The 14,867-nt window shown below is 44.6% G+C and overlaps 1 protein-coding gene across 1 annotated transcript in view; it reads right to left on the bottom strand.

The window, feature by feature from the left end:
• Positions 1 to 3,086: 3,086 nt before the first annotated feature.
• The window catches only part of ZFP64 (ZFP64 zinc finger protein), a 49,436-nt gene continuing 37,655 nt past the window's right edge, over positions 3,087 to 14,867 (bottom strand). Inside the window, exon 6 of the mRNA XM_085619133.1 lies at positions 3,087 to 6,028. Within this exon, the coding sequence (XP_085475259.1) occupies positions 4,743 to 6,028 (1,286 nt within the window). The 3' untranslated portion in view covers positions 3,087 to 4,742. The remainder of the gene's footprint in view (positions 6,029 to 14,867) is intronic.

Raw genomic sequence — 14,867 nt, 5'->3', positions numbered from 1 at the left:
GAATAGGAATCCTGCTTTGCCTTTAATTCAGGCAGTACTGGTCCCGACTCTTCCAATCCTTCGACTAAATCTAAGGACTATTTCTGTCATAGCTTGCTGCCTGCTCTGAACAAGTCTAGAGGTGGTGCCAACCGTTTTAGGCACACAAACTCAAGAGCCTCATCTAAAGCTCCTTCAGCCAAAATCCATCTTTCTAGATAACCACTGTCTTTATGCATCAGATCTTGTTCCTCAAGTAGAGAGAAGATTAAGATTCTTTCTGGACAATTGGAAACAATGTTTCAGACGTCTGGGCCTCAGATGTTCAAGAAAGCTGCAGGATTGAGTTCTCTCAGTTGCCTCTAAATTTAGGTCTTGTTTTAACTCCTTGGTTCACCATAGAAGCAAGAAACTCTAATGTCAGGAATTTAACCCCTTCCAAATAAGCCATCACTCCTGTCTCGGTGGAGCGGGCAAAGGAGTACACTCAAAATGTTCTGATTTAAAAAGTTGATGGCGGTTTCCATTTCATCATTAGTCCTATATTCTTACTAAAACGTCTCTGTTGACTCTGGACCAAGAGCATGACTATCTCCAAGTTTCACGATAGTCTCCTCATCACAAGTACCTATGACTCGCTATCCAATCTGCACTTGAAGTTTGAGGTCATTTTGGTGTGTTGAAACCAGCTCCAAGTGTGCTTTCAAAATTTCGGGCTCCAGTGATGTCTTTTACTACAAAACAAAATATTGCCAAACATTCATATTTGGATGATGGATGACTGGCTAATTCATGCATTAAGACAGCAGTCTTTGATGAACATGGAGTCATTTTGCAAGAAATCCAAAATGCAACCAACGCGGAACTTTCAATGTATAAGTGCTCAATTCCAGACATAAGTTTGAGTTATTTCTGTCCAGTATTGGAATGGGAAGAAAAATAAAAGGCCCAGGCACCAAAATAAAATTGGCTCAATTAGCAAATCAGGTAGCCTAAATATGACCCACATTTTCAAATTGGGGCTATTTTGAACTTGTAAAACCACAATGTATAGCTGTTTTGCAAAGTATGGGGGGGGCTGCATGCGTTTGTGCTGGCTGGAGACAATGTTTGTGATATGAGGAAAATCAACATTAAAACCGGCCCATAAGACCACAAAGCAGACCCCCAAACAGCAAAAAAAATGCCCACCCACTGACGTCTCAGACCCGCCCTTCTGACTCTGTTTTTGCCTCACCATGAACGGAGATTGCAGAAGCTATTCACACTTCATAACCTTGTTGGCTCTCTTATCAGCTCCAGCTCGAATTTGGATCAGGATCAAAGTGGAGATGGTAAATTGTTCTCCTTTCTTCATAGCCTATGAAATGATTCCACAGGTCTGCTTTTGACTTTTTCCTCCCTTTCTGGTCATCTCAATGCTTCTTACTCGTCTCTTGAGGTGCCTTCAGAGGCCATCAAGCATTGATTTCCAAACCTCCAGCAGGTTTTATCAGCCCAGGGGTGAATGCTTCGGGTGTGCCCATACCATCTTCAGTTTGCTCCACTATTACAGTTGTTACTCCTAAAAATGTGTTTGCAGGTGTAGAAGTTGAACAATTAGGCTTACAGAATCTTGGATTCCTTGAAGTTGTGGCTACTGCTGTTCAGATTTCTAGGAGGCAGTCTACCTGTAAGGCCCATATTAACCAATCAGCCTCTTCCCAGAAATGGTGTATATGGAAAGTATTAGTCTTCTGGGAATATGACCCGGTCTTAATGATTAAGGAAGGGTTTGTTTGGGGTTTGTCCCCAACCACTCTGAAGACTGTGAGCAGTCAGAGCCTTTAGAAAGTCACTGGATGGTTTAAGCTTTTAGTTAAAGCTTTTGTGTCCAATCTTCTTAAGGGTTTTCTGTTCGCTCAGCGTCGAGGGACGCTTGGACCTTCCCTTTAGTTCTCTCTGGGCTTTAGAGAGCTCCTTTTAAATCAATTTCTGGATAAATGTTCACTTAAATTTCTAGCCATTAAGACCTTTTTTCCCTGTCAATATCCCTTCAGCTGGAAGGTTAGAAAATTTGGGATCTTTAGACTGTCAGGTTCCCTACCTTTGTGTTTTTCCCAACAGGATAATTCTTCGTTTAACTCCCCAACATTTCCTCCAAACGTCACAGGGATGCTTAAATTATTCTTCTGATGTTCTTTATTAATTTGTCCTCTGAAAGGGATAGCCTTTCTCACTGGACGTTTGCAGAGCTTTATCCATTTACTTGGACAGGCTTTCTTCTTTTTGCCAGTGTGGTAATCCGTTTGTGAAATTTGGCGCTGGAACTAAGGGAGTGAATCCTCCTTCCTCCACCCTGAGACACCAAATATGTTCAACCAGTTCATGTGCTTATGAGTACTCAAGTTACCTGAACACATTCAAAGACATTCCACCAAAGGTATAGCCATACTGTGGGGGGAGAGAGCGCGAGAAAGAGAGACACGCGTGTCTCATTGCAGGTGAGATGTTCATTTACACAATCATCAATTTTTTGACACAGGGGGTTCTGTTGAAGGTACCGGATTGACCATTTACTTCATTACAATCACATGGGTGTCACACAGTCTGAGTTATGCATGTCTGTGTTGGCCTTTTCTGAAGGTTGCGGCTTAACTTGAGTATGTCCTCCAATTTAAGGCTAGGGATGAGGAAGAGAAATAAGAAGTAATATTCTACGTGTTTACAAGTAATCCCATCACTCAGATTATCTCTTCCTTGCGAGTGGCCTTCCTCCCTCTTAGATGCATCTTTTTCATAAGGCTTGGGCAGTTTTACCAGAATGTGAGTTGGAGCATGTGCCTTTATGTGGGGTAGCATGAGAAGCCATTGTGTGGGGTAGCCACAGTGGGGGGTAGGTCTCTTTTTTGCTCTTCACATGGATATAGCTTCAATGGTGTCTGTATGGAGTCAAAGCCTCCTCTAAAGGAGGGCCCGAGACAAGGAAGAGAAAATCAAAGTAATGAAATCCCTAGTAATACATATGGACATTTCTCAGCATGGATCAAGTCTGCACAATATAAACTTCAGTAAGGTTGTAGCCAACGTGGTCTGCGTCGCTGGGTTAGAAAGAAAAGTAACACGAGTAATGAAAGTTGTTTGTTAATTCATGAAACACAAACAGGAGAGACCATTTTAATACACCAGATTCAGCTCTTTCTTCTCCGGGTTAAAGGCCACCCACTTTTAAAGTTCTATATACTTGCAAACATTGTTCTGCAATATCTTCTTCAATATGAAAAATCATTTTTTATAGCAACACATTGGAGCAAATAAAATAAAAACGTTCCAGATGCATACACCAATTAATATGAAATATAAATACCGTTAGATATTTTTTACACTAGGGACACTAAAACGTCATGTAGTTAGTCTCATAATGAAGTGCCAGTGGTCAAGTATTGTGTAGATATAACAAAATGTACACAAAAAGTAAAACAAATAATTTTCAGTAGGCAAAAAGAGAAACATGTTATATTTCAGAACAAGAGATCATGTTTCTTCTCATGCTACAAAGAAGTCAGTTTATCGTGGTTTAGTAGTTGAATGCACAAATGTTCAGGTGCAATATCAATCTACCACCTACAAAAACCCTAAATTAAAAAATGTTTCTCAATGATACATATTCCGATAATGGCCTAATTTTCTCTTAAAAGTGCTAAATGCGTAACAACGAATATTAAATCAGTCTTTTCATGGTTCTCACTCATACCCCTAATGTATCTGTTAGAAATTTTCCTAAATTCAAAAAGGTCTTATAAAATCCAAAAATATATCTGTGTACGGCAGAAACCCAACATGTTAGAAATTATGGACCCATAACAAAATCTACGAAAAGCAGGGTTTCATTTACCATTTGTCACACATTTATCCCAATTTATTTAACTTTACTTGGGAAACACAACATCAAAGCAGTTATTCATAAGGATCTCTAGACAATGTATTATACAACTTATGTACAGGATCATCATCCAATATGAAACAGATATTTGAAAAATGTTTTTCTCATTATTTAAAAAAACACTATTGCACGTTAATCCTTAATGACTTGTTAGTTTATGCAAAACACTATCATATTAAATGCAACAAAATCATATAGAAATGCACCTTGAGATATCCGTAAGTCACACTCTCACAAAATATCACAGAAGACAAGAGAGTACAAAATTGAAATGCATGTAAGAAAAAAAATGTAAAACTGGAAAAGTTTCTCAAAAACAGCCAGGGAGGAGTAGCAATTAGCGAGCTTACATTTACATCTTTTGAACACACTATTTGCATTAGAAGTATAACACACAGCAGTGATTGGGAAACATTCACAGAAATGTAAGTTACGTATGCGGCTTTACAGTCATCCTGTAGGTTGTGCAAGGGTTAGTATAATTGCTAGAATCATCTCTATCTTCAGTGTTTCACCCTATTTCTCATGCCTTACTTTTTGCGTGGGTTATGTGTAATCTTGTTTTTAACATGACAGTTGCTTGGTTTTTGCTATTACTTGAGACGGGCATACGAGGTTTAGTTGTTTTAGTATCAGTAGTATAAAATTGAACGTTTCTGAATACGTGTCTCGTTTGAGTGTCTTCTTTCCTAAATTCCTACTTGATTTCTGGTGCTTCCTTTATTATAAAATAAAAAATATGCATGGGAAATATATACATGAAACAAATTTAAGCCACTTTGGTTTTGTCCGTTTATATTTCATTTGCTTATATCAAAACACACACAAGAGACCTTTTAGACTAATCTGGAATGGCGTCTGCTGGATACAGTAAAGCGGAATGTGCCCCAGCAGACTGAACAATAGAATAGGCTTGCTTAGGAACTTCTGAATGGGTAGACGAAGAAAACATTGGCGTGGATTGCTCGGATGTTGACACGGTAATATGTTCGGTCCCCTCGGTAACAACTGTAACCTCAGTTGCTCCCTTTTGAATGAAAGCATTGAGACCTTCAAAGTCCGAGCTAGTGATGTATGCCTGGTTGGCTGATGGCACATGGCTGCAGATGGTAGTGCTTGGAATTAGATTCTGATGTACACTGTTGACATCACTTTGATCGTGTCTTGTAAGGAGAACAGTCTGCTGACCAAGCGAGCTGATTTCGTTGTTGGTTATTACGGAATCAGATGGTGCCATCAAACTGATTTGGCGCAAAACCTGCAGTTGTGCATTGCTCGCCAGGTCTTCATGATCTGGATTACTCAAAGCAGCCGAACCATCATTCACTGACATCGTCTGTACGACAGTATTCGTCTGTGGAACCTGATGCCCAACGATAATCATGACTCTACTTTCGCTGTAGGAAGTGGCTTGATGAGGTGGATGCGCAACCTGAAGGTGCTTGACAGCAACTGGAACATTGTTTTGCCCATTATCCATTTGAAGTTGCAAAACTGCCAATTCGTAGGTTTTAGGGTCATTATATTCTGTGTGCTGTTTTTTATGGCTGCGCAGCGAATCCTCTCTGACAAATGATGCCTCACAGATATCACACCTGAAGGCCTTCTTGGCGTCAAGTTTAGCTACTTGCCGGGATCCACCCTGCTTTGCAACGTCACCATCTTTTTTTTCCAGAGAGGACTTCTTGGATTTTACTTTGTCTCCGTGGATCTTCTTCATGTGTGTGGTCAGGTTGCTCTGCTGCTTGGTATCAAAACTGCAAAACTCGCATCTGAAGGGGCGATCCTTGGAGTGGATTCGCTCATGGACCTTAAGAGCAGCTTTGTTCGAACAAGAATAATTGCAGTCCAAGCATTTTACAGGCTGTTCGGGCTGGTGTGTTCGTCTATGCTGTCGGAGACTTGTTTTGTTCCCACACTGGAAATCGCATTCTGGGCACCTGAATGTGTTTGAGGAGTTGTGCATGATCCTTACGTGAGATTTCAGATTTCCCTTCATGGCACAGACAAAATCGCAGAATTCACATTTGAAGGGTTTCTCCCCTGAGTGAACACGCATGTGTCTCTTCAAATCAGAGTTTATTTTGAATTTGGAGCTGCACAATTTGCACTGAAAGGGGGCATCACCTGTGAAAACAATATCAATTTATATTAGAGACACGTTAAATCAATATTCATTTCTACATAAGATGCAAAAAATACAGGTTTATTAAAACCACTTGAACTGCTATAATCATATTCCAATTTGAAACCAGAGTAATGCTTATATGCAACAAGTATTTGAGAGACTTGCTTAACACTTCATTCTAATGCTTATTATTTGGCATTACAGAAACAATTGTTGTATTAGGCAACAGGCTAAACAATGTGAGGTTACCGTAAACAAAATAATTTGCCAAAATAGATATTTATAATAGACAATTTTGACAAGTCTGACCTAAGGTGAGAAACACAACTTTAAATGATGTATTAAAATAGAACTATCAAAGTCAATGGTAATACTGTAGTTACTTACAAGTAATATTCCAAGCCACAAGCCTTACATGTATACGACTCAAACTACTCTATAACTTTAGAACCGAGCTGCCCCCACCGACACCTGTAGACCACTTTCTGCATCCAGTCTATAAAGGTAAAAGTGCATGCACTGTTCCACAAATAGCATAAGGACATTACAAGCGAGCCAGGCGGAGCGGGAATCATTGGGACAGGTGTTGTATGAAGAGTCGGGCCTGTGGTGGGAGTGTTGGCGAATCAATGCTAGGGAGCTGAGACTCCTTTTCTGGAGCCATCACAGCTTTTGCTGTTATTGCTACTGTAACCACCCCTTGAGAGTCCTCTGCCTGTCTGGAAATCGTAAAAGGCCTGGTATTAGCACTGGAAAGTTGGCATTTGACCAGAGATTGAGGTTTTGCTCCAGCCTATGGATTGCAGCCTATGAAAGGAGACCCTCAGAGTGGCCGTTGGTACGCACCAATAGACTTTGCCGGTCTATTTCCTCCAACATCTCTCCCACTTTGGGTACAAAGAGGTGTTCACCATTGCATGGAATGTTGAGGTGGTGTTGTTGGAGCACTGGTTTGAACCCAAAGACAGGAAGACATGCATGGCAACGGAGCAGCATGCTAGAGTTTACACTATCAGGCAGTATCAGCATCGTCAAACGTACATTGGGTGATTGCACTGGAGATCATTTTCCCCTGCACGAGTAACTCCTTTCCCTCTCTTGTATGTGTCAAGTAGATGATGCTCCACTGCCTCCATCTATTCTACAGCAAAACCGATTGTTCTTCAACAACAAACTAACAGAGTTTACAATGCATATCTGGGTGGTTTCACTAAACGCCACACGCTTGCTGGTGGCATCAAAGTATTTGCTCTCCTTGGCTTTGTGGGGAGTGGCTCTAGTTCTATGAACTGAAGCCCAATTGCATGCTATATGTAACACAATGGAATCAGGGGGGGGCAGTTCTACTCACAGCGTGGTCACCGTAGCCCTGACAGGGTCTTTAAAGTGGTCAGGTGCAGAAATAAGCATGCCTTTGAGCATGGGCAGGAATCAGACCGCGTGATCTATCTTCGAGAGGACCTCCACTAAAACGTTGTCCTTGCCCTGGAAGAAGTGCATGTCCACTTCATGGTGGCAAGGCCTTTTCTTGATGATGGAACAATATCATCTGGGGAGGATTTTGGCTCCAGATCATCTGTGTGGAGGACATTGTAGTCGTTCCATGAATCATCTGTCCCCTGCCCCACCAACTGCTCTTAAGGATCTCCCTCTCTATATAGGATGCCAGGGTTAGAGAAGGAATGAACTTAACTATCAGAAGGCTTAGGGGGAGGTGGGGGGGACGAGTATGGATGTGATGGTGGTGCACAGACTCGAACCCGGTTCCCAGATTTGAGGTCGACCACCCTAGCAGTTAGGCCACGTCCTCTCCACATATGAATAGTATATTGTAAGATCACCGCCTGCAAAGAAGAAACGTACCAATTCACAGAACAGCAGAACGAAGGAAGGCCACACCAAGGCATCTGCCCCAAAGGAGACAAAAACCGTATGAACCTGTGGCGTTCAATAAAAGTACTGGATGATATATACGACCCTAAATTAAGCACCACCTGCCAGGTCACACTAGACATCACTAAGACAGGATGTTCAGCCCGGGTTGGCGAGAGGGTAAAACACAAAACCGTAAGGAGGAAAAGGCAGAAAGGACCCACTGTAGAGAAATGCAGACAGGGCACTAAGGCACCCCACCGATCCAAAAAGCATCTAGGCCGTGCCGCTTAAAATCTTGAAAAGTTCTTGTTATGTGAAGGTTTGCGTGATTTTACTCTGTACTACAGATCATACAGCAAGAACACCCAGCCAGAATCGTGAAAGCAGATAGAACAAGCATTGGCATAGCCAATAGGTCTCGCCTTTGGGACCTTATAAGTGTTTAGTTATCCAGCACAATATCCTTGGTGTAACAACATCAACGTGGTGGTAAACGTGGTGGACGTGGTGGTAAACGTGGTGGTGGACGTGGTGGTGGATGTGGTGGTCGTGGTGGACGTGGTACTGGATGTGGTGGTGGCGATAGTGGTGGTGGTGGTGGACGTGGTGGTGGTGGTGGACGACGTGGTGGTGGTGGACGACGTGGTGGTGGTGGACGACGTGGTGGTGGTGGACGACGTGGTGGTGGTGGACGACGTGGTGGTGGTGGACGACGTGGTGGTGGTGGACGACGTGGTGGTGGTGGTGGACGACGTGGTGGTGGTGGACGACGTGGTGGTGGTGGACGACGTGGTGGTGGTGGACGACGTGGTGGATGACATGGTGGTGGTGGATGACATGGTGGTGGTGGATGACATGGTGGTGGACGACGTGGTGGATGACATGGTGGTGGTGGATGACATGGTGGTGGTGGATGACATGGTGGTGGACGACGTGGTGGATGATGTGGTGGTGGTGGACGACGTGATGGTGGACGACATGGTGGACGACATGGTGGACGGACGACATGGTGGACGGACGACGTGGTAGTGGACAACGTGGTGGACATGGTGGTGGTGGACGACGTGGTGGTGGACGTGGAGGTGGTGGACGTGGAGGTGGTGGACGTGGAGGTGGTGGACGTGGAGGTGGTGGACGTGGAGGTGGTGGACGTGGAGGTGGTGGACGTGGAGGTGGTGGTGGAGGACGACATGGTGGTAGACGTGGAGGTGATGGACGTGGTGGCGGTGATGGACGTGGTGGCGGTGATGGACGTGGTGGTGGTGGATGTGGTGGTGGTGGATGTGGTGGATGTGGTGGTGGTGGATGTGGTGGTGGTGGATGTGGTGCCGGTGGTGGATGTGGTGGTGGACGTGGTGGTGGTGGACATGGTGGTGGTGGACATGGTGGTGGTGGATGTGGTGGTGGTGGATGTGGTGGTGGACGTGGTGGTGGTGGATGTGGTGGAAGTGGTGGACGTGGTGGTGCTGGTGGATGACAATTGGGTAGGAGGGTGCTGGCAGAATGCGGAAGGAGAGGAGGATCTCGAAGGGGGCACATGGGAGAGCAGAAAGAGGCCGAATATTATCCGGGTTCTCAGTTCTAACATTTATTCAAAGTATTGGTTTCTAAAGGCATTTCATTCTTGCTGAGAAAAGAAACTTTATCGGTCCTTCAAACACTGAAATTAATTTCTGTTTGCAGGCTCATATACTCATTCGGTGGTGGTGGTGGAGGACGTGGTCGTGGTGGACTTAGTGGTGGTGGACGTGGTGGTGGTGGACGTGGTGGTGGTGGACGTGGTGGTGGTTGACGTGGTGGTGGTGGACGTGGTGGTGGTTGACGTGGTGGTGGTTGACGTGGTGGTGGTGGACGTGGTGGTGGACATGGTGGTGGACGACTATTGGGTAGGAGGGTGCAGGCAGAATGCGGAAGGAGAGGAGGATCTCGAAGGGGCACATGGGAGAGCAGAAAGAAGCCGAATATTATCCGGTTTCTCAGTTCTAACATTTATTCAACGTATCGGTTTCAAAGGCATTTGATTCTTGCTGAGAAAAGAAACTTTATCGGCCCTTTAAACACTGAAATTAATTTCTGTTTGCAGGCTCATCTACTCATTCGTCCTAGTCAAGCGTGTCCGTGCACTATAACATATAATGCTTTGGATTTTGTATCATATTACTGCTTCCAGGGAGCTATCAGAGGAGGAAGGGGTAACCTCCGCCATTTAGCGATTTCTCTTTTAGGCAGCTGAAAATATACGTTAATATAGTGCGGAAGAGCACAAAACAAAATAAAACATTAAAAATATACAGAGCCAATCGCAGCGCGGGAGGGGCAAAGACCAAATCGGCAGAAGGGGGTAGAGGTGCAGCATGCGGCGTGCCATCGAAATGAAAGGCAACTGACACGGCCTGCATCCCAGACACACACAGTGTTTCCCTTGCAGGAGCGAGCAGGGGCACCATCTGTTTTCAACAAAATTACAAACAGATTGCACCAAAGCTCGCTCCCGCAAAGGAAACGCCAAACGTGCACCCGTTGCAATAGAAAGCAATGCAAAACGTGCATGTTTTTGGCCAAAATGCTGATCGATTACAAAAGGTCCCTTCCTATGCAACGCATGCGCGCTGCGTAGGCGAGATCTAAAAAGCACACACCACCTTCAGGGGAATAGTATCCACGGTAGCCCTCAAGGGAGATGTTCTGCGATTGACAGCAATAAGTTATGCCCGCCACATTTGCCCAAAGAACAGTTTTGTGCATCCAACGAAGTGCAGTGGGGTAAGTTAAAAAGCCAAATAACACAAACAGTTAGCTGCTTCTACAAGGGTATTAAATGATTTCCATGAAACTTCGAGCTAGATCAGGGAATTTAACAAAGGTGTGAGGTGAACCCGATATGTAGATGGGATAAAGTAACTTCTTCACAAAAGAGGCGCACATTTACATTAATAGGGGAGTCGGTGTTAGAAATTGTCCTCGGGACTAGGGCGTTTTAGCCGAGTGTCTTCGTTCACAATATAAAAGTCAGAAGTGGGCTGGTGCTGAGAGGTGTCGGGCATTTTAATCCGTACAGACTGCAGTTTAAACAGTCCTCGGTACTCAACGGTGCTGTGCGCTGATGCTTTTTGTAACACGAATATAAAACATCTGCCAACCCTGCAGTGTTTGACACATAAAAACGTTTATGGCGCTGCAGCTCCTCCAACAAAATTCATAGAGGATTTACTCAGGGCTTTAAGTGGGCCGGGTCTGTCCGGGTCTGAGCACCGGCAGTTTTTTTGGGGGGCCCTCGAAACGGGTCTCTATCGGGCTCTATTTTCGTGGCTACTAAAGGTAGTCCGTTCTTTATTTATTTTTTTCGGACCCGTTTTGAGGGCCCAAAAAAAAACTGCCGGTGCTCAGACTCTGTAAGCGCATAAGACCTTACATCGTGTGCCGCCAGAGACCGAAGTTAATATGCAACCCGTAACAGGCGCGCAACACCCATAGGACTCACAGGGCTTCAGCCCCCCCCCCCCCCCCCCCCGTCGTGTGTGGCAGCCCGGGATGAGACACCTTCCCGGGCAAAAAAAAAGCAGCCGCACCCGAGCACTTCACAGGTCTTTAAAAGACCATTTGCATGTTAATGAGGCCTCGCTGTTGTTTCACCCCTTCTAAGAGCCCCTGCAGCTCCACTCTGCCTATTGCTTAAAGTTCAGCCCCCCCCCCCGAAACTTTTGCTCAGCCCCCCCCGAAATTTGGCTCTAGTTGCGCCTCTGACCCGTAATCGCCCTAGTTGCATCACACATTGTTTGTTTCCAGACGATCCGACGACACTGGGCGCCTCTGCCCTTAGAGTGGCAGCACCGAATACTAGCATTCTGTATTTCTAGGGCTTGCGGTAGACAAGAAAAGGCATATCCCTCTGCAAACACGACCTTACCTTCCAAATGATGCACGTAGGAGCTCTGTGCGGCCCACTCATGCATCAGACTGACAGACCAGTCACTCCAAGCCTGAAGTCTGCACAGTTGGCTAAGAAAAAACGCCCAGGAGCACCTAACTCCGATCAATACAATGCAACATCTCTATCACTGTCTGTGCACCCTCAGACGGACATTGCCTTCCATTCCTCCATAACGAGTGGAAGTACTTGGACTCAGACCTTTAAGTTGGACGGGTCCTCTCGGTCTCATACCCATTAGTAATAAAAAACTGACTTGAAGCCGTTCCCTACCGGACCCCATATTCGTGTCCTTACATTTACAGGCAACCACACGCCTTGCTTATTCAACAATAACTGTAAAAACCCAAAGGTAATCCATATCAATATTGCAGTCTCTGATTACATTTCACATATATTAGTTCATCTCTCTTTTCGTAAGTGTTTGTTTTTGCTGATGCTGTGTTTCTGTAGTTTTTGTCATGCAGCTCTTGTATAGAGCACAGTGAACTGAGTTGCCTCCATATGTCTGGGTGTGAATTCATGTTGTAGTTGGGTCTTTATGGCAGGCCACTATTGAGAGCTCTGTAGTAGGAGTTGAGTGCAATGCGAGCTGCTCACGGTGACCATCAGTGACTCATGTAAAAGTGTTCAGAAAACATGCACATCTGATCCTTTGCCTATTTGCAGAGCACAAAGAGTGACAGTCACTTATGCACCAGTTGTCCCGGTACTCAATGGGAGAACACGGAGAAGTGCCGGTACTCATGATTTTCTTAAGCACACAGGGCTAGTTATTTTGATTTAGACCACGCCCCTACTCGGATAGGCCACGCCCCTTCAAGACATTAACCACGCCCCTTTTAGAGCACCCCCAGTTTTTTTTCCCCACTTAAAGCACTGGATTTACTACTAATCGTAATATTACTAATTCTACCCGTACTCGTCCCAGACTAAACAGTGTGATCTGGATCGCATCCCCAAGACAGGAAATCCGGTAGATGGAGAATTAGTTGCTTCTACCGAGAATCCTCCCGGCAACCCCCAGCAGCTCCAACAGAATGAGAGACCGCAGGAAGCGGAAAGAAAATGTGGAAGTACTTAGGGCTTTAAGTGGGCCGGGTCTTGGTGCGGCAGCGGAGACGGGTCTCTATTGGGCGCTCCGTTTTTTTTCCTTCACCCTCTGGGGGGGAAAAAAACTCAACTCTGCAGCAGTACCGCTGCACTTCAAAGAGACCCGTTTCAGTTCTTACACAGTCTCACCATTTCAGAACTGAAGCATTTTCAATATGCTATACTACGAAGCCATGGTTGCTCCTTATTTATTACGCATCTAACAACCATTGACAAAGCCAATAGTCCTGGCTTGTTGTAAGTGTAATGTTAGGTGCTGGATTAAATATCTGGATGTAATGACAGAAGAAGCAAAATACCAGTCGGGCGGCACACTATGCTAAGCATAGATTTTCAGCTTAAGTGCTTTTAAGCCTCGCCCATAATTACAACTAGATGCTACAATTTGTTCAATCTTGGTGCAACTGTAATGCGAACAATTACAAATTAACACGAATGGACATATAGCAGTCCGTACATGTTTGTGAAGTATTCTGCATAAATCAAGCCGAAAAATGGTAATTCCATAGGTTAAAATGCAAATAAAAAATTAAAAGGGAACCGCATAAACAATTATTAGCACCCATCCATTACGCCTATGAAATCAAAGTAACTTCCCTCGCTGCACTTCGTTGGATGCACAAAACCTACACACCAGAACTTGAAAAACTGTTTAAACCCATTTGTAAGTGGTCAACTGGAAGTTCCAACACACAAAAAACCTCGGCTTAAATTAATGTATATTTTTATACATTTAATTCTGTACAAAACATTTAGGATGATAGGATGTAAACGTTTTAATAGCTGCACTGGTCTATGCGTTCACCGCTAGATGTCACTGGCACACCAGGGTGGAGTTAAAAAGCCAAATACCACGAACTAAAGTTCGCTGCTTCTACAAGGACTAAATGATTTCCATGAAACTTGGAGCTAGATCAGGGAATTCAACAATGGTGGTAGGTGAACCCGATGGTATAAAGTAACTTCTTCACAAAAGAGGCGCACATTTACATATTAATAGGGGAGTCGGTGTTAGAAAGTGTCCTCGGGACTAGGGCGTTTTAGCCGAGTGTCTTCGTTTAGAATATAAAAGTCAGAAGTGGGCTGGTGCTGAGAGGTGTCGGCCATTTCAATCCGTTCTGGGCACCCTACGGCGCTGTGCGCTGATGCTTTTTGTAACACGAATATAAAACATCTGACAACCCTGCAGTATTTGACACAAAAAACACGTGATATGACGCTGTAGCTCCCCCAACAAAATGGATAGATGATTTACTAGTAATCTTAATATTACTAATTCTACCCTTACTCGTCCCAGACGAAACAGAGTGATGTGGATCGCATCGGAGGAATCTAGCGCAGATCCACCACTGTGTGCCATAACAAGGGTAGCATCTTCGGTATCAGCCCAAACTTAACAAAGGCAACGACGGCTGAGCAATCCAGGCGAGGGTGTGGGAGGGTCGAGAGATGGCTGGGAAGGATTACGAGTCATCCAGGCACCGCCATAAAGTCTCTCTTCCTCTCCCCGGCCCTAAGGATGCGAGGAGTTCCAAAGCACAACCGATGCCATGTAACCAATTAAAACAAAAAACGTGACAGCCACAACCCTGATAACACAACAGACTGCTTCTACTACAACTCTTCGATCAAATACTCAGGTTAGGAAAGAATGAATGAAAGGAAGGACCTAAATTAAGGTGACCAGAATTTGAGAACCAAAAACCGGGATACGCCAGAAATAACAGTAGGACGAAAGCCTTTAATCCTACTTTTATATCTGGCTTGTCCCGGTTTTTGCGTACCTTTGTAAATATGTACCTATGTAAACATATACTTTTAAACGTAGAGAGGACATACTGGAATTTGAACCTGTGACCATGAGGTCCAGCACAGGCCCTCACAGTGGGGGGACAAAGACAGACAGACACACACACACACAC

This window comes from Triturus cristatus, chromosome 7 (assembly GCF_964204655.1).
Source record: "Triturus cristatus chromosome 7, aTriCri1.1, whole genome shotgun sequence".
NCBI classification, from domain to species: domain Eukaryota; kingdom Metazoa; phylum Chordata; class Amphibia; order Caudata; family Salamandridae; genus Triturus; species Triturus cristatus.
Note: the sequence above shows the minus strand (reverse complement) of the source record. Positions and strands in the feature narration are given on the sequence as shown.